Source organism: Phyllosticta capitalensis (assembly GCF_038381095.1).
Source record: "Phyllosticta capitalensis strain CBS 128856 chromosome Unknown BKA78scaffold_6, whole genome shotgun sequence".
In the NCBI taxonomy this organism is placed as follows: domain Eukaryota; kingdom Fungi; phylum Ascomycota; class Dothideomycetes; order Botryosphaeriales; family Phyllostictaceae; genus Phyllosticta; species Phyllosticta capitalensis.
Window position 1 is genome coordinate 2274094 of NW_027117444.1, and position 17815 is coordinate 2291908.

The 17815-nt window shown below is 57.9% G+C and overlaps 6 protein-coding genes across 6 annotated transcripts; 4 read left to right on the forward strand and 2 right to left on the reverse strand.

Annotated features, from left to right (window-relative positions):
- Positions 1-783: 783 nt before the first annotated feature.
- Positions 784-1604, reverse strand: BKA78DRAFT_252421 (signal recognition particle, SRP19 subunit; the record flags this gene model as incomplete). The annotated part of the gene is made up of 2 exons (XM_066884733.1): positions 784-1094; positions 1151-1604. 2 exons carry the CDS (start codon positions 1602-1604, stop codon positions 784-786), a joined length of 765 nt encoding a protein of 254 aa, XP_066743796.1.
- Positions 1605-2281: 677 nt separating this feature from the next.
- On the forward strand, positions 2282-4855 carry BKA78DRAFT_268950 (aminotransferase). The gene is made up of 5 exons (XM_066885500.1): positions 2282-3010; positions 3270-3616; positions 3684-4136; positions 4314-4392; positions 4619-4855. Exons 1-5 carry the CDS (start codon positions 2677-2679, stop codon positions 4789-4791), a joined length of 1386 nt encoding a protein of 461 aa, XP_066743797.1. The 5' UTR covers positions 2282-2676; the 3' UTR covers positions 4792-4855.
- Positions 4856-8376: 3521 nt separating this feature from the next.
- Positions 8377-10671, forward strand: BKA78DRAFT_332139 (kinase-like domain-containing protein; the record flags this gene model as incomplete). Its single annotated transcript, XM_066889949.1, has 5 exons — positions 8377-9198; positions 9259-9337; positions 9386-9733; positions 9781-10243; positions 10290-10671. 5 exons carry the CDS (start codon positions 8377-8379, stop codon positions 10669-10671), a joined length of 2094 nt encoding a protein of 697 aa, XP_066743798.1.
- A 1362-nt stretch (positions 10672-12033) lies between these two features.
- Positions 12034-13306, forward strand: BKA78DRAFT_296766 (Mis12 protein-domain-containing protein; the record flags this gene model as incomplete). Its single annotated transcript, XM_066886662.1, has 3 exons — positions 12034-12096; positions 12179-12508; positions 12575-13306. 3 exons carry the CDS (start codon positions 12034-12036, stop codon positions 13304-13306), a joined length of 1125 nt encoding a protein of 374 aa, XP_066743799.1.
- A 54-nt stretch (positions 13307-13360) lies between these two features.
- On the reverse strand, positions 13361-14429 carry BKA78DRAFT_157160 (uncharacterized protein). Its single transcript, XM_066883038.1, has one exon. It carries the CDS (start codon positions 14160-14162, stop codon positions 13416-13418), a length of 747 nt encoding a protein of 248 aa, XP_066743800.1. The 5' UTR covers positions 14163-14429; the 3' UTR covers positions 13361-13415.
- A 672-nt stretch (positions 14430-15101) lies between these two features.
- BKA78DRAFT_332140 (kinase-like domain-containing protein) lies at positions 15102-17655 on the forward strand (the record flags this gene model as incomplete). The annotated part of the gene is made up of 3 exons (XM_066889950.1): positions 15102-16057; positions 16107-16773; positions 16831-17655. 3 exons carry the CDS (start codon positions 15102-15104, stop codon positions 17653-17655), a joined length of 2448 nt encoding a protein of 815 aa, XP_066743801.1.
- Between the last annotated feature and the right edge of the window lie 160 nt (positions 17656-17815).

Genomic DNA, 17815 nt, shown 5'->3' on the forward strand with positions numbered 1-17815 from the left:
TTGTTTCCCGCCACCGCCGCCGACGCTTCCAGAGTAAAAAGGCAAAATATTCTCTGCAGACGACCAGAGCCGCAGAGGCCGAAGCGAAAGAGGCGAGATGCATGTCGACGCAAGCGAAGATGTGCAAACAAATAGGAGCAAGAGGCACGGTCCGTAGGAGCCTGCCTAGGAGCCGGTGGAGCAGCGGCGGCTTCGTGACGTATGGCGACACATTTGACGTGTTTGATGCAGCTGGCGGGTTGCTTGGTTGCATGTCTGGACGAAGGCAGACGTTGGCAGACGTGCATGCGTGCGTCGTGTTGAAACGCGGACGACGATGGATGGGACCGAGTCCGTCGCTTCCTTCCGTCACCCTGAGCGAATACCGTTCCACCGCGCAGCGCAGTGCCTAGCTCGAGGAGGCAATCGTTGGCGTATCGTCTGTCCCGCCCATTTGCCGCTCCGCTCCGCTTTGGCTGTCAAACGGTAGCAGTGTCCAGGCAAGCTCCTCTTGCCATCTTTTTTCTTTTTCAAAGCCAGCATCTCTTGCACCCGGTTTTCTTTTCTTTGTCCTATCCTCTGATTTTGCCATCTCGCAAGTCAACTTCTGGCACATGACATCCGGTGCTTTGATAGGTGGCCGATGAACGTCGTCTTGCAGATTTCTGGCCAAGACCACACGTGCAAGATGTCAGCTCTACACGAACCACACGCAAGAAATTCCGGAAGCCAAAGTCACAGCCAGCGGCAGCAGCAGTGAAAAGACCAGTCACAGCTGGACAGACGGGGGCAGACGCGGCCATCTCAAGCCTTGCCCTTCTTCTTGTCCTTCTTCTTCTTGGCCGCACCAGTGCCGCTATCACTCGCGCTGCCGCCCGGCGCCTCGCCCTGCATCTCGGCCATCATGTCCTTGAAGAGATTTTCGCTGACACCACCACCGCTGAGCCCAGCCGAATGGAGGGGCAGAATGGTATTCATCTTCCAGCCCTTTGGAATCGCCGGAGGTTTGAGCTCTTTTGGCGGGGGCAGTCCAGCAATGCGGAGGCGCATTGGGGCGTCTGGAGTCGTGGGGTGAGCTTTGAGGTAAGCGCCGACGAGGTTGTAGAGGTGGTGTTCTGAATGTGTCAGTCTTGCAATTCCCAATCGAAGTCGTATTTCTTGAGTAGCTTACTGTTCTTGACGGCCGAGTTGACGGGCTTGCCGTCCTCCTTGAGCAAGATGCGCACCCTTCCTGGATTGGCCCAGTCCTTGGGATGCGTTTTACCCGGCTCAAACACGACCTGCAGGCCCAGCGCGGCAACGGCGTCGACCATTTCGCGCGCCAGCGGGTTCTCGACCGCCAGCTCCTTGCCGACACGGCGCCCTTCGGCGCGCGTGCGCGTCGCGTCAAAGTAGACAGGGTAGATGCACTGCCAGTGCTTGGAGCGCTCGCGGTGCTGAGCTTCAGCCTGGGCATTAGGCGTGATGGTGTGCTGCGGCGTCGAGAATTGCTGTGCTTGGGGACCGCCAGCGCCCAGGTTTACGCCGCCCATCATTTGCGCGAGGGCTGAGGGGTCAAAGTCGGACGGGTCCATTTCGCTTGGGTCGCTGTCGGACAGCTCTTCGACACGCGCGTGGTTCGACATGACGGGCGATGTGTGGTGTTGAATGTCTGTCAACTGGATGGAAAGGTCACAGTATCCCGCTAATTTTCTGCCTGAGGTTCCAAAGACATGTGTTCACCGCCCGGCGGAGTGATTCCGCCCCGCCCCCGCATTTCCGCCCCCGTTCCCTTCTCCGCTCTTGCGCTGGGTCCAAACTCGGATCATTGTCAAGCTTCATCCCAATTGACATTCTTGTTTATGACACGCTGTCTTCCCAAACATTTGAGCGTGCAAAGTTGATCATTGACGCCATTGGCGTTGGAACGGAAACATCATCCATCCCGCCACGCATTGTTTGTTGACGTAAACACGCGCAGAATTGCTCATTGACCAGATGCCCGAGGACGGGACCATCTGATCTAGCCGCCGCGGTGCCCGAACCATGAGCCAACAGATCGAAGACTCATATGCTTCCCCGGCCAACTTGCAACAGGCGTCTAATTTTGTCGTCTAAAACAGGGGAAAGCCCACCACATTCATGACTAGCAACACATGATAGTGGCAATCCTCAGTCTGGACAACACAAACCCTCGGCTGCCAATCAATTCCACAGAGAGCACACTCCACGCTCCAGGCACATGAGCCAAAAGCTCTTGGAACCACAGGACGAGCGGTCCGAGGCGCGGGACCAGGGTCCATGAGTTCCTGGGGGACTCCGGACCGAACCGACTCCCTGACTCTCTTCATTCTGGTCGTCCAATCTCATCTCCACGCGCCGCCGGCACAGCTGCTTCGTCCCCGCTGCCGTGCTCCCACAGCACAGCCCGTCTGTGCTCACGCAACTCGCTGCTCGTAGGCCGTGATCTGCCGCATCGGGGAGTCGCATGCGATAAGCGGGTGCAGGGCGGACACAAATGAAGGGCGCCTATATCTACATGTCTGTAGCGCGTCAAGAGCGGGGAACCAAGGAACAAACGGCAATTGTGACTCAACACCTAGTTTCAATCAGTCTCTCACGTCGAACTTGCGATACATAAAATCCCACAATCCTGTGGCATCAGATACTTGAAGACAAAACAATTATACGCCATCATCCATCATCCATCTCGACAAAATGCTGGCTTCACACAAAGTCAACGGCGCCAATGGCTCTCCGGATCCCGTCCTCCAGCGCTCCCTGCGCTTCACGCCTCCCAACATCACCGCTTCTCGTGGACTTTACCTCACGCTGGAGAATGGGCAAGAGGTGCTTGATGCAACATCTGGCGCGGCAGTGGCATGTCTAGGCCACGGCAACGAGCGTGTCCGCGATGCCGTTGTACGTCAGATGGACAAGCTTTCATACTGCCACAGCTTCATGTTTGCCACACCGTCTGGCGATGAGCTTGGGAAGTTGGTGATTGACTCTACGGGCGGACGCATGAGCAAGGCAGTCTTTGTTAGTTCGGGTGAGCAACTCTTCTTCCATTTTGAGGCATCCATCAAACCAATGAAACTCTTCTTTTCTTCCATCCCATCTTAGTCTGTCAAATATCATCTCCAAAGGGAAGACCTGTATGGCAGTGAAATTTGGTCACGATCATCAAGAGAAGGACCGGGCTACTAGAATTTCTGTTTCAACACTACCTCAACCCCAGAACCACGCAGTCCCCTGAACTTCAACTCACCAGCCGCCCAAATCGCCTGCCCTCGCCTAACAATGTCCAGGTTCCGAAGCCGTCGAAGCTGCCATGAAGTTGGCGCGGCAATACTACCTTGAAGTCTCCCCACCACAGCCGCAACGCATCCACTTCATCGCGCGCAAAGGCTCTTACCACGGAACCACGCTCGGAGGGCTGTCCCTGGGCGGGCACGTCAGCCGGCGCGCGCCCTTTGAGCCCGTACTCATGCAGCACATCTCGCACGTCGAGGCGTGCAACGAGTACCGCGGGAAGAGGGAGGGCGAGAGCACCGAGGCCTTTGTGCAGCGGCTGGCGCAGGAGCTGGACGACGAGTTCCAACGCGTTGGGCCCGAGACGGTTTGCGCGTTTGTGGCCGAACCAGTTGTTGGAGCGGTGAGTTTGAGCGTCCTCTTTCCTCGGGATTGACAATCGGCGCTGACCCGCCTCCTCAATCCCACAGGCACTTGGCTGCGTCCCCTCAGTCCCCGGCTACTTCACCGCCATGAAGGCCGTCTGCGACAAGTACGGCGCGCTGCTCATCCTGGACGAAGTGATGAGCGGCATGGGGCGTACAGGCACCCTGCACGCGTGGGAGCAAGAAAACGTCGTCCCGGACCTTCAAACCATCGGCAAAGGGCTGGGCGGAGGATTCCAACCCATCGCCGGCCTCCTCGTCGGCCATCGCGTCGTTGACGCCCTTGACAAGGGCACTGGCGCCTTTGTCCATGGCCACACGTATCAAGCGCACCCGGTTGCCTGCGCCGCCGCCGCCGAGGTCCAGCGTATTGTGAAGGAGCAGGATTTGATGGCGAATGTGACGCGCCAGGGCAAGTATCTCGAGAAGCTGCTGAGAGAGGGTTTGGAGGATCATCCGAATGTTGGAAATATCCGAGGCCGGGGTCTCTTTTGGGGGGTAAGTTTTGGTGACAGTGGCCCTGATTTCCAATCGTTTTTTGCGTTTCCCTTCCACCCCTTTTCTCTATCCTCAAGTTCTCCCTCTCTTTTTCAGTCATTCGCTACTTTCAAAAAGTTCCTCAAAAACGGTGCGGGAAGAAACGCTCGCTCCTTGGCTGACGACTTCGTCCCCCAGATTGAGTTTGTGCGAGACAAGGCGACGAAACAGCCGTTTGACCCAAAACAAGCAATCGCCATGCGGATACACGAAACAGGTACGGTACCAGCAGCTGTGGGTGCGGATACTTGGCCGAGCTGCCGCACCCGCAGACCCCTGTCACTTTTCCCTCCTTTTGCTCAATCGACGCATCCCGTGGTGCTTCCTGTCTGCCTATGCCCGCCCCTTACTCCATCACCATCACCATCAACCCCTCTCCCAGCACTCCCTTCCACTCCCCACGAAGAGACTCCCTCGCTAACTCGACCACTCGGTCACGACAGCCCTCACCCCCGCCTACAGCATCACGCTCTACCCGGGCAGCGGCACGGCCGACTACGGGCGCGCGGGCGACCACGTGCTGCTGGCGCCGCCGTATACGGTCACGGCGGCCGACGTCGAGGCCATTGCGGATCGCACGGTTCGCGTCGTCAGGGACGTGCTGGGAGGTGTGTAGGATGTTTGATTGGTAGGTGGATGGATGTATCGGGGAGAGGGAGGGAGGGGTGGGAGTAGAGAGGCAGTTATTTACATGTGTAGTCCGGGACAAGTAAGTGGGTGAAATTGAAAGAGAGAGGGAGGGAGGGAGTGAGTGAGTGAGTGGGAGAGAGGGAAAGGCAAAGACGGCGGCCATACACGACACCAGCCCTTCCCGTTCCTTCGCTTCGCTTCGCTTAGGTTCAATCCGAACTTGGGATCCAGACAACCAGACGGAAAGTCGTAGCGCACATCAACTCGTCTTCACTAGCAGATGTAGACGTGGACCGAAGCAAGGCAAGGCACCTACCTACGCCAGAACATGCGCCCACGTATCTAGCTGGTTGGTCATTGTTCTGAACAGTACGGTAGAGAGACAGGCAAGACAGCGGCGACGATGACAGTGACAATGACATGACGTTATCCTGGCGAACGTATGACTGACTGGTTCTTGCTGCGAGAGCCTTGGGAGCATGTTGCGCTAGAGAGGAAACAGCCAGTATACGGACGCCTTGATGAGCAAACAACAATAAGAACAACAGCCCAATCAGTTCAGACGTCCTTTTGCCCTGGTTTTTCAGCCATCTCTTCAGTCGCCGTCCGTGCCCCCGGCCAAATCACCCTTCTATAGACGTTTGAAGTTGGGAAAAGCTGATGTTCTTGCCTTGTTTGGCTATTTTGAAAGACTTGCTGTCCGTGTCCCAGCCAAATCGCCCTCCTGTAGACGTTTGAAGTTGTAAAAACCCGACTGACTTGCTCTCATTGGACGTAGGTATCTACTGGCCGTCCGTGCCCTCCCTCTCTTCCGGCATCGATCTGACAGCTAAGTAAGCAGCGAGTGAGTTGGGTACCTTGTTATTCGCTCGTCAGTCAATCCATCAACACCTCTCTCGTCCCTATTCACTTTGCCCTCCTACCACGACAACGCATAACAAGACCGCAAATCAAAGTAGCTATGTTAGCAGACAGGCAGGCAACACGACGGCAGCGAAGCGCAGTAGCGAGCACGCCTTGTCTTCGGGTTTTCCGTTCAGTATTCAGTAGGTACGTACCTAGGCAATGGCCGGGCGAAGGTGGAGGCGTAGATGGGTAAACAGTAGGACAGACTCGGGCAAGCAAGCAAGCACCTGTATACAGGCGGCGGGCGGGGGTGGGGGCTTTACCTAAGCCCATCCCACCCATCCATCCATCCATCCATCACGAGGGAGAGACCAGCACCGCTGACGCCGCCAGCACGACTTGACATGTGACGGCCTCCAAGGCCTGGCACGTACTGTAGCAAAAGCCACAACACACAAAGGAGCTCTCGACCTGGTGAGAAAAGAAACAAAGCAAGCACGTCGAAGTGGCTGCAGAGGAGTGGGAAACTTCCCTGTCGAATACACCACGACGCATGCAGGGAGCGTTTATTCAAGCGGCTCTTCTTGCGCTCTTGACATAGACTTGACCAAGCCCGATGCGAAGGATCAAGGGGAGTAGTAGGCTTGGCTAGTGTGTGTGTGTGCTATGACCTTTTGCTACTACCATCTGGACCTTGAATTTTTGGGGATGGGTGATGGCTGTCCAGTGAATGGGTAGACGGACGAAGGATAGGATAGGCGCGTTGGTTAGCCGGGGAGAGGTAGGCAAGTAGGTAGTGTAGGTTGCGGCGAGGCATTTCACTGCACCCCTTGCGCGCGTCTTTGTTCCTGACGACAGATGGACGCAGACACGCACGCACGCATGTCGTGCTCTTCCGCGGAGCAGGCGCAAAGCAGGAGCAGAGGGGACGAGGGTCAAACGTGTGGGCAAGGAAATGACTGCAGAAATGTGGTGGTGTGGAGGGTAGTGTAGAATTTGGCAGAGTGGTTGGTGGGCCATGGCAGGTGGCGTGCGTGTGGGTCTTGAGGGCGAGAGGGTTTCGCGCGGACATTTGGGTAGATAGTTCAGCAGTGGACGGGGGAGGGGGCGGAGAAGGCGCTGCATTGTACAGCCAGCTGGCCAGGTACGAATGTCTGTCGTAGTGCTCGCGTGGTGTAAATCAGCCGTTGCTTAGAAGAGCGGAGAGAGGAAATGCAGGAGGAATAGAGGAAATGCAGGAGGGGAGAAAGAAGAAAGAAACATGTTGGGGCAGAGCTGTGCCCGGGGGAGAGGTTGCCGAAATTTGGTCAGACACATGCCGGGAGGAGGGGCATAGAAGGAGTGACAGTTGAGGGTGACGGACGGGTCTGGGTGCAATTGTCGGTACCAAAGGGGCGGCGGATGGGGGGTTGCATGGTCCAACTGTTGACGACAAAAGAGATAAAAAAGAATAGTACGAGGGGTAATCTGGAGCGTGGTAAGACGAGTGGTTATTTCCAGTCAAAGGCGGCGGGAAGCGATGCCAAGCCAAGTGCCTGTCTCTCTGTGTCGGTCCATGGTCTCGCGGGAACAAGGAATGGATCGGCCCCTGGCCGTCATCAATGGATTGGGTGGGTGGGTGGGTGGGTATATGGGATGAAGCGAGCGAGCGAGCGAGTCCAAGTTTGGGGCCTTTTTGTTGTTGCCGCCTCAGAGCCTTCATGTTACGCAGCATGAGGTCGGTAATGAGAGGCAGCTCGAGGACGTGTATGTACGGATATGTAGGTAGGGTACATGAAGTGGAGGGGTGCGAGGGGAACGTGCTCGTTCCGGCAAAAGGCAGACGTCGATGGCTTTGAAGAAAGAAGCGAAGAGGGGAGGGGGGGATTATATCGCTCTGTTTGCCACGGCTGATGCGACACGACAATCTAAGAATATGTTGCGTTGCGAGGCGGGAGGGTTTCAGGACGCCTCTCTTGTGACGTTGGCTTTGACTGGAGCCATGATGAAGCCGAACAAAAGCCCAAAGCGCCCCGCGTCATTTTGTTCATTTCGGCGGGGAAGTTGGCAGTACGAAGACGAAGAAGACAAGAAGCGTCTTGGTCGAGGCTGTGTGTTCTATCTATCATCATCTCGACGCGTCCATGTTTCGCCCGGCGCGCCACCCAGGCGACGGGCGAGTCTTGAGTGCTGCCAGTGCCCTGACCCCAGAGACGGCCGAATTACCAAAGCAACGCACTGATGACCTGGGAGAGACTGCCTCCTCGCATTTGTGCAAATCACCAGTGCACTCAAAGCCCTGCTGCCGGTGCACCTCTGACGAGCCCAATTCGCGCTAACTCAGCTCTGCATTCGACACTTCTCTCTCTCCTTCTCTCTCTCCCCAACATCATGTCCTCCTCTTCCTAATCCTCTACCTCTCTCGCTGCCTCTGCCTCTGTCTTTGGCCCCCGACACACTCCAATCCTCGATCCGGCAGCCTCGTCCGCCATTTCCCGCCATTTTCCCGTCACCACTGCCTCGTCCGACCGACCGACAGAGTAGCCAGCCAGGCTCATTGCACACGCACAATTTGCCTCGCTCGCCCTCTGCAATCCTCGACCTTCTTCTTCAACACCCCCGTCGTGGCCTCGAGCACCAAAATCATCGCTTCCGCTTCCGCCTGCGAGCCGCTGGTCAACAACTTCACCCCTCTTGATTTCGACCAAGACGTACCACGTCGGTCCCAGTGCCGGCCGGCCCAGCGATGTCCACCCCTTCGACCGCGACCGCTACCCTCCCGCCTCACCAAACCTATCCCTACCATCAGGCCTGGCAGCCGTCTGTGCCTCAGCATGTAAACGGCACTTCGCGTCCCTCCTCCAACGCTTACTACAACAACGCCTATTCCGGTTCAGACTTGCGCCGGACCGCAACCGTCAACGCGCGTCAGCCCGCGCCGCTGCAGCAGCAGCAGCAGCACCAACTGCACCAGCACCACCAGCCGCAGCCCGACTACTCGCACCAGCAGCAATACATGGGCGACCAACACCGAATGTCCAACATGCGCTCTCGTAGACGTGAGCATCAACCGGACTGGGACGAATTTTACAAAAATGGCATTCCAAAAGAGGTCATCATCATTGATGATACGCCAGAACCCCAGCCCGCGAGATCCGCTGCCGCAGACAACTCCGCTCGCCATGCCGACAAGAAGAGAAAGACGGCCGCTTCGACGGCCTACGACCCCGTCTACCAGCAGCAAACCTCGTACTCGACCACTCAAACCCCATACTACGACACGCCCTCCAACCACACCATTTCGACCGATCGGACCGCCTCGGCCATTCACACGACTGCGTCGACCTCACTTGGGTCGTCCGTCGGCAACACCGCCAACGGCAACAAACTCGAAGATGGCGTTGTGGGGCAGAAGCGTAAGCGGACGACCCGCAGGACTGCGCAGGACGAGGCAAAGGAGGCCAAGCGGCGAGAAACCGACGCCGAGCGTGAACACTGGACTGCCTATGTTCCTCCGCCTCAGCCTCCGATCAAGGCCAAGGAAGTCCATGTGAAGGTTATCGGTGACGTAAGTCTTGAATGGATCCACTCTTGATTACTATGGACGCGACCGCTTACAATCTCGCAGAAGTCTCGTTCAAATGAAAAGGTGGACGATGAGGATGGCCACTACGTGGTGCACGCCGACGCCAACCTGACGGAGCGATGTAAGTTGACCGCTACATTGTCGCGAGTCCATCGCTGACCTGCCCTAGATCAAATCATCAAGCTGCTGGGCCAAGGAACCTTTGGCAAAGTTGTCGAGGCGTACGACAGACGCAAGGGCACCAAGTGTGCGATCAAGGTCATCCGGTCGGTCCAAAAGTATCGCGATGCATCACGCATTGAACTCCGCGTGCTCTCGACGCTCGCCTCGAACGACGCACAAAACCGGAACAAGTGCATCCACCTGCGCGACTGTTTCGACTACCGCAACCACATTTGCATCGTCACCGACCTCTATGGTCAGAGCGTCTTTGACTTTCTCAAGTCCAACCAATTCGTGCCTTTTCCCAGCACGCACATTCAGACCTTTGCTCGGCAACTCTTTACGAGCGTGGCCTGTGAGTAGCCCAATTTGGCGCGCGTCGACGTCCGCTAACTTTTGCAGTCCTCCATGACCTGCATCTCATTCACACGGATCTGAAGCCAGAGAATATATTGCTTGTCAACAACACTTACCAAACATTTACGTACAACCGCACCATCCCGGCATCCTCCACCATCAACCCCCGTTCTGCCCGTCACCGCAAAGTGCTCCTGGATCCCGAGATTCGGTTGATCGACTTTGGTTCTGCAACCTTTGATGACGAGTACCACTCGTCGGTTGTAAGCACACGACACTACCGCGCTCCCGAAATCATCCTCAACCTGGGCTGGAGCTATCCGTGTGACATTTGGAGTATAGGATGCATCCTGGTCGAGTTCTTCACTGGGGACGCATTATTCCAGACTCATGATAATCTCGAGCACCTGGCCATGATGGAGCCAGTGTGCGGCAGCAAACTCGACCGGCATCTCGTCAGGCAAGTCACTGCCAAGGACAGAGGGTCTTCACGTAATCCAGCCGCACAGTAAGTCTCCTTATTCGTCCTCGTTGCCTTGGCTAACAACTCTTAGATACTTCAAGGGCCAGAAGCTCGACTACCCCAACTCTGACACCCCCAAGCAATCGAAGAAATACGTCAAGGCCATGAAGAAGCTTCAGGTAAGTCATCCAATCACCGTATTGATTGCAAGTTCTAACATGCGACAGGAAATCATTCCTCCCCACACTGACTTCAACGTCCAGTTTCTGGATCTTCTCAAGAAAATCTTCGTCTACGACCCCTCCAAGCGGATCACGGCCAAACAAGCTTTGAATCACCCCTGGTTTAGCCAGAGAATCGAAGATGATGGCACCGAGGCGCTCAAGATTCGCAAGAGGCAGGACAAGATGAAGGCCGACAAGGCGGCGGCCGATGGGTTGCTCCCTCCCAACAGGGCTTTGGGTCTTCGGTGATGATGGCAGCCGGTCCACATCAAAGGCCCATCTTAAAAAAACGAGCTTGTTTGGTCGGCTCGCCGCCATGAGCTTCTTTCCCTTTTATTTTTGACGAGTTTTCTTACGAAAGGAGCATCCACGGAATCCCCAGTCACCCAGGAGAGGGTAGGAGTTTTAGTGCAGGGTCATGGTTCTTTGTTTTTGTGGTTTTTGAAAGTTTTTTACACTGCATACCTTTTTCTTCTTCTCTTCTTCCATCCAAACAAAGGACCCGGTTTTACATTGAGCGAACTGTGCCACGGGTGCCCAATTCGATTCAGCGCTTTTTTTGATATTTGGAGAGACGTGGTGCGTGTCTTTGGTTCACTTGCATATGATCCAGACACGAGCGTCTTCTTCCCCCTTTTAGACCAAGGAAAGAGTACAAAAACGGAGAGGTGGCGGAAACGAAGGAAATGAGTAGGTGGCCTGGTGAAGACATGGAGAGATGTGGGGAGATGGGGTGAAAGGAGGAGAGGAGGAGATCCAAATTCTTCCGGTTCAGGGTTCCCTTTTTAACTGCTTCAGGGCTACTACGGTACTACGGTACGACTACGGTACGTACCTCGAGAGGGAGAGGGGAGAGAGGGTTTAGGGTGGAGGGAAAAGGGAAGAAGTAACTAGGGTTCTCCTCCCCTTTTTTTCCCGTTGTTGTTAGGCTATACAGAGGGAGCGTCTCTTGCGAAGGAACAATTCGAGATAATCCGATGCCTCGAAAAGTCAGTCCGCTCGATTATCCGCGAAAGTCTCCGCGAAATGTCATGTCTGTCAACACGTGGGCGGCGATGGAGGAGGCAAAGGAAGAAGAAAAAAAAACAAATATCACGACAACACAATGGTTTTAGGGTTGAATCCGCGGTCTTGTTGTTGCATAGCCAAGGTGGGTTATGACTCGAGTGTTGTGTTGTGCTCGTGCTGCTCGTGCTTGGTGCCCAGCAGCATCCCAGTCTGGTCCGTGACTCCCGTCGGGTGGTGAAGATGGATCTGCGGCGCGCGGTCGGTGCGCTGTGACCGGGCACCGGGCTCCGAAGGCGGTGAGTTGAGACGCGCGCGGAGAAGGCAGCCCGCTCGCGTCTTGCTCGCTGCCGAGGACTTGATTGCTGCTGCGGGTAAACATCAACATAGGTCCAGCGTTCACTTGTTGCGCTGGTCCTGAAGACACCAACGTATACTCGCTTGACTTGGGCGCGGATAGCGCCAGTCTCGCCCTTCGACCAGCGCCAATCTTGTCCTGTCCTGCGGCCTCGACGTACTACCACCACGCTCGACAATTGCTTCGCTCGACTCTGCCACGCTCAACAATTGCCTCGCTCGCCCTTCGCCCTCGCTCTCTCCACCACCATGGCGAGCGCAAAGCAAGTGGAAACGGCGCTCCTCACGGAGCACTTTCGCTACACGCCTCTGGTACGCTCACGCTTCTTGCGCCTCTGCTTCAGCATCTGCCTCTCCATCGTTCCTTTTTACTGACAGTCTGGCGGCCACACAGACGCTCATCGACCAAATCATCAACATGATCAACGAGCTGCTCCAACACGCCGTCGACGCCATCGAGAGCGGTCTGCTCTCCACCTCCGCCGAAAACCTGGGTTTCGCGGCCGCGGCCGCACAGCGCAATGTTATTCCCGACACGGACGGCGAGGGCCGCCCCCTCTTTCCTGAGATGCGCCGCGAGATTGAAGAAGGTGTGCATCAGCTGGAGACGCTGCTGGAGGCGCATGTGGATCGCAATTTTGACAAGCTGGAGATTTATGCGCTCAGGAATGTTTTTGCGGTGCCTGAGGACCTGGTGCCCTGGGTTAGGTTGGCGCATTATGAGGTGTGTGTGTGTTTGTTGGTTTTCTCATGGGGAAGGGGCGCGCAGGCTGACGGCTTTTCGATGCAGAATCTACGGCTTCCTGGCGGCGGCACAGATCAAACGACGACGACGACGACCAAAACGTCCCCCGAAGCGGCGCACGCGCTCCTGCGACGGTGGAGCGAGACGAGCAAGCTGCAGACGGCGCTGCTCGAGGAAAAGGCGCGCAACGCGGCGCGGCTGCGGCAGCTGCGCGGCTTGCTGGGCGTCGCGGCTCCACCACCAGACACGACAACAAAAACGGAGCCGAGTTCGTCGCCGGTGCGAGGAGCGGCACCAGCACCACCAGAAGACAACAATACAGCGCAAGAGGGAGGAGGAGCAGCAGCGTGCCTAGGCTTCCTGGCGGCGGCGCCGGGAGCGCAGGCGCTGGGCGTGACGACGACGCTGCCGGCGTCCGAGGGCGCGCGCAAGGACGAGCCGCTCAAGACAAACACGGCCTTTACGCTGTCGCAGCTGCCGGCGCTGCGCGCGCTGCTCCAGAGCCTACGGCCAAAGGCTGCGGCGCTGGGCGCTTCTTCTTCCGGCGGCGACGCGTTTTCGCAGGAGCGCAGAGACTACATTGAGAAGCAGGTCAAGCGATTGCTCGAGCGACGCGGGGTCGACGTCAAGAATGGCGAGGGCAGCGTCGAGGGCATGGGGCGCAGGGTCGCGCCGGACGAGGTCAGGGGCATGGAGGCTGTGGCAGGCTTGCTAGGGGGTGGTAATGGCGAGGGGGCGGCCGAGGGCGCAAACAACGAGGATAGGATGGAGGAGTGAGCAAAGAGGAGGGGAGTGTTTTGTCGTCATCGTCATCATCAGAGATACCCGGGTTTGTTTCAATTCATTGGCGACGGTCGTGGCCGTGGCAGAGCTTCTGCCTGTCGACCTATTCTGACAAGCCGACTGCCTGCTGAGCACTGACTAGCGGACAGTGTGGCGAGTAGTGGCAGTACAGTGGACGTCCTGCTTGCCAGCATCTGCAGATAGAAGTCAAATCTGCAGGACAGGGACGGTCGAGTGTCGAGCTGGAGGCGGTGTCTGTTGGTGGTGTGGACCATTGAAAGTAACACTTTGGCTGCGGGCACAGACGAGGCGCCCCGGCATGGGATGCGCACCAATCAGGAGGCCATGGACGGGCCACGAGCATGGGATTCCACGACGTTCTGCCGGATGATATAGTGGTAGCAAAGAGGGAGGCAGCATGGGCCCATGTGCGCAGCGGGGAAAGTCTGGAGGTTAGGTGAGAGTAGACGTAGACGGAGACGGGTTTAGCGCTACAAAGCAGGACGACTGATGACTGACGACTGAGGCGGCCCCCGGCCAAGCTGAGGTGCTGCTCCGCGCTGAGGTGCCCTGCTGCTGTGCCAGGTGAAAGAGCTCTATAACCTGACTCCTCTTTTTTTTTTCCTGCTTGCTGCTTTCCGCCGTCAGCAGTGCAACAACATCGTCGGCCTGATTTTCCTGTCCAAGAGACCACATCTTTCTTCCGTCTCCACCTCCACCACTCCACCTGCACACGGTCCTGCTGCTGTTTCGCCTCAACCCAACCAAACCCAACCAAACCAGCAGCGCGTCGTCCCGCCCGGCCTCTGCCGCAGGCTGAATCATCCAGATCTCCCTTTTGACGACTCATCTTGCATCATCCGGCCGTCGACGTTTCCGCCCCTCGCTCTCCGCCTCCGCCCCTCTGGCTTGCTTTGGTCGTCCCGGTCGATCACGTTTGGCTACATAGCTAGGTACATACCTGAGCTACCTAGCCCTACCATGCCCTCCTCCGACTCGACACAGCAGCCGCCCAGTAATGATGGCCCAGCCTTGAAGCCTGCCCTGCTCTCCAAGCCAGACGACGCCGTCAACAATCGCATCAGTCCCAAGGCCGGCGCTACTACCAAATGTAAGTTGGGATTTTTTTTATTCTGCATTGTTGGCTTTGTGCGAGGACTTGCATAGTCGTCGCTGCGTTTTTCCTTTTTAGCTTTGCCGCCGTTCCTGCATCTTGTTTGCTTTATCCCTGCTGGACGCCATCATTCCACGCGGCACCAGCAACCCATCCGCACCTCACCTTGCTGCAAGAGTCCGAAGCGCGCACGTACGTACGAGCACTCCTCGCGCGCACGTGAGGTCCTTCCTGATTGCAGCAAGACGTACGGCCGTCCGCAGCTCAACCAGTTTCACGGCCGCCTGATGCGACCAAGCAAACCACAAGATGACCAATGCCATTGCGCGCAATGCCGCAGCAGCTCTTCGAGTTTGGCAACGAAGCTGCGTTATCGCCCGCCCATCAATCAATCCACCATGCTCTTATCAGCGCCGCAGGACTGCACCTCACACCTCAGCCAGCCAGCCAGGGTCGCCCACGGAAAATGTGAAGTGAAATTCTTTGGCTATCTGTGACACCCTCTGACTTGTTGTGCCTGGCCTGCGCTGCTTATCTGGCTTTTCCTCCTCCTCCTTGGTGGTTCCACTGCTCGTCCTCTCTCTTCTTCCCTATTCGCCGCGCCGCCGTGTTGGATGGGCCGATTTTGGAACCTGCTCACGCGCCACCATGCCTCTTTTAGATTTTATCAGCAGGATGAACTGTATTAACAAGTCTGCAGTTGTGACCATTGCCGAGCCCGAGAGCATCTCGCCGCTCATGGAAGGCCGCCACAAGGACGTGGACGACGATGACGCCTTTGCGCTCGACCGCGTCCCGTCCAAGCAGCACCACCATCGCGTCAAGATTGGCAAGCGCCTGCAAGGGCGTCCGCCAAATGAGCGCAGCAGCTCCTCCAACCCCAGCCTGTCCAATCCCAGCTTGGCCGAGAGCGCACTGTCGAATGTCTTGTCCGAAGATGGCGCGCACCGCGGCCATGCTGCTCACGACAATGTCGTCACCCAAGTCGCCGCATGGCTCAAGCAAGAAAAGGCGCGTCGCGCTGCCCGCAAGAACAAGCGTGCGGCCAAGACGGCGTCGAATGAGACGCCGCGCCATGTTGAAATTCCCCAGACGGACGGCGCGTGCGACACTAAACCCAGACGCGATTCGGACACGTCCGAGGGCTCGACGGCGCTCGAAAATCTGGAGAGCATCATCGAGTCAAGCCTCTCGCTCATCAGCCACGAAGGCCGCCGCGCGGGGCATCGCATTGGCCGCAGGCTGCGGCGTCACTCGACGGCCGCTTCGTCCGACAACGAAGACATTGAAGTCCAGGTCCCCAACGTCGACGCCTGGCTCGACAACTCGCGGACCCTGGCGTACTCGGGCGGCAAGAATGAGGACGACGACCAAGACGAGACGCTGACGCCCGGGTCGAGGAGGGCAAAGGAGAGGCAGGCCTGGTCCACGTTCAAGTACGAGATTGTGCGCCTGGCGCATACGCTCCGCCTCAAGGGGTGGCGAAAGATTCCCATGGAGATGAGCAATGAGATTGAAGTCGAGCGCCTGAGCGGCGCCCTCACCAATGCCGTCTACGTCGTCAATCCGCCCAAGAACCTGCCGCTGACGGCCGACGAGGAGAAGGAGGTGCGCCCTCGCAACCCGCCAATGTGAGTTTTGCCTTTCAAACGCGATCAAGACGAGACTGACCGTTTCCAGCAAACTCTTGCTCCGCATCTACGGCCCGCAGGTCGAGCACCTCATCGACCGCGAGTCTGAACTCCAGATCCTGCGCCGCCTGGCCCGCAAGCGCATCGGACCGCGACTGCTGGGCACCTTTACCAACGGCCGCTTTGAGGAGTACCTCCACGCGCGCCCCCTGACGCCCCAGGACCTGCGCAACCCGGACACGTCGATCCAGATTGCCAAGCGCATGCGCGAGCTGCACGAGGGCATCGACCTGCTCCCCCAGGAGCGCGAGGACGGACCGTTTGTCTGGCGCAACTGGGACAAGTGGGTCGACCGCTGCGAGAAGATTACCGAATGGCTCGACGCGCAGATTCTGTCGGACGATCCGGTGGTGGCAGAGGGCAAGCTCAACTCGTGGAGGCGGCGCGGCTTCGTGTGCGGCACCGAGTGGCGCGTGTTCCGGCAGACGGTGGAGCGGTATCGCGCCTGGGTCGAGGAGCAGTACGGCGGACGCGAGCAGCTCAAGGACAAGCTCGTCTTTGCGCATAACGACACGCAGCACGGCAACATTCTGCGGCTGGTGCCGCCGGGCGACTCGCCGCTGCTGCTGCCGGCCAACGAGCACAAGCAGCTGGTCGTCATTGACTTTGAGTACTCCAACGCCAACACGCCCGGGTTCGAGTTTGCCAATCATTTTGTGAGTCTTGTCGTTGTTTGGCTGTGAGTTGGGAGATGGACTGACATGGACGTCTAGGCCGAGTGGTGCTACAACTACCACGACCCGCACGCCTCGCACGCCTTCAACGTGCCCGCCTACCCCTCGCTCGCCGAGCAGAAGCGCTTCGTCCGCAGCTACGTGACGCACCGCGTCGCGCAGCAACTGCACACGGCGCCGCCGGCGTCGCCACTCCTCCAACCTCACTCGACCACGTCATCCACCACCACGGCCGCTCCTAGCTCTCCCTCCCTCTCCAACAACCACCACAATCACACTCACCACCCCTCGCGCCCCTCGCACCCGGGCAGCACAGCCTCGACGTCGTCCATCACGACCTTCATGCTCGACTCGCGGGCGCCGCCGGCGCAGCTGCGCGAGGCCGAGGAGCGCGAGGAGCGCGCCGTCGAGGCCGAGGTCGACCGCCTGCTCGCCGAGACCAAGCTGTGGCGCATGGCCAACTCGGCCCAGTGGGTCGCCTGGGGCATCGTGCAGGCGACGGTGCCCGGCTTGCCCGAGTGGATCAAGCGGGGGGAGCAGCGGGGGGATGAGAAGGAGGGAGAGGAAGAGGGGGAGGGCGGCGTTAATGGTCACGGCGACGGCCACGGCGTCAATGGCAACGGCACCCGCTCTTCCTCATCACCCTCACAACAGCAACATGAAGAAGAAGAAGAAGACTACCTCAACAACAGCAGCCGCCGCCCCAGCGCAGCCGCAACCGACGAAGACGAGTTCGACTACCTGGGCTACGTGCAGGAGCGCGCCCTCTTCTTCTGGGGCGACGCCGTGCAGCTGGGCATCGTCGACGGCGCGCACGTGCTGCCCGCGGATGTGAGGGCCAGGTTGAAGGTTGTCGAGACGTAGGTGGAGGTGTGTGGGGAGGAGGGATGGGGAGGGCTGGGGGAAAGGGGGGTGGGGGGGGAAATGGGTAGGGGTAAATGAGGGATAAAGAATGAATGAATGACTGGCGAAGGAAAAGAAAGGAACGAGAAAGGGGAGGGCAAGGGGGTAAGTGAGTCGACTG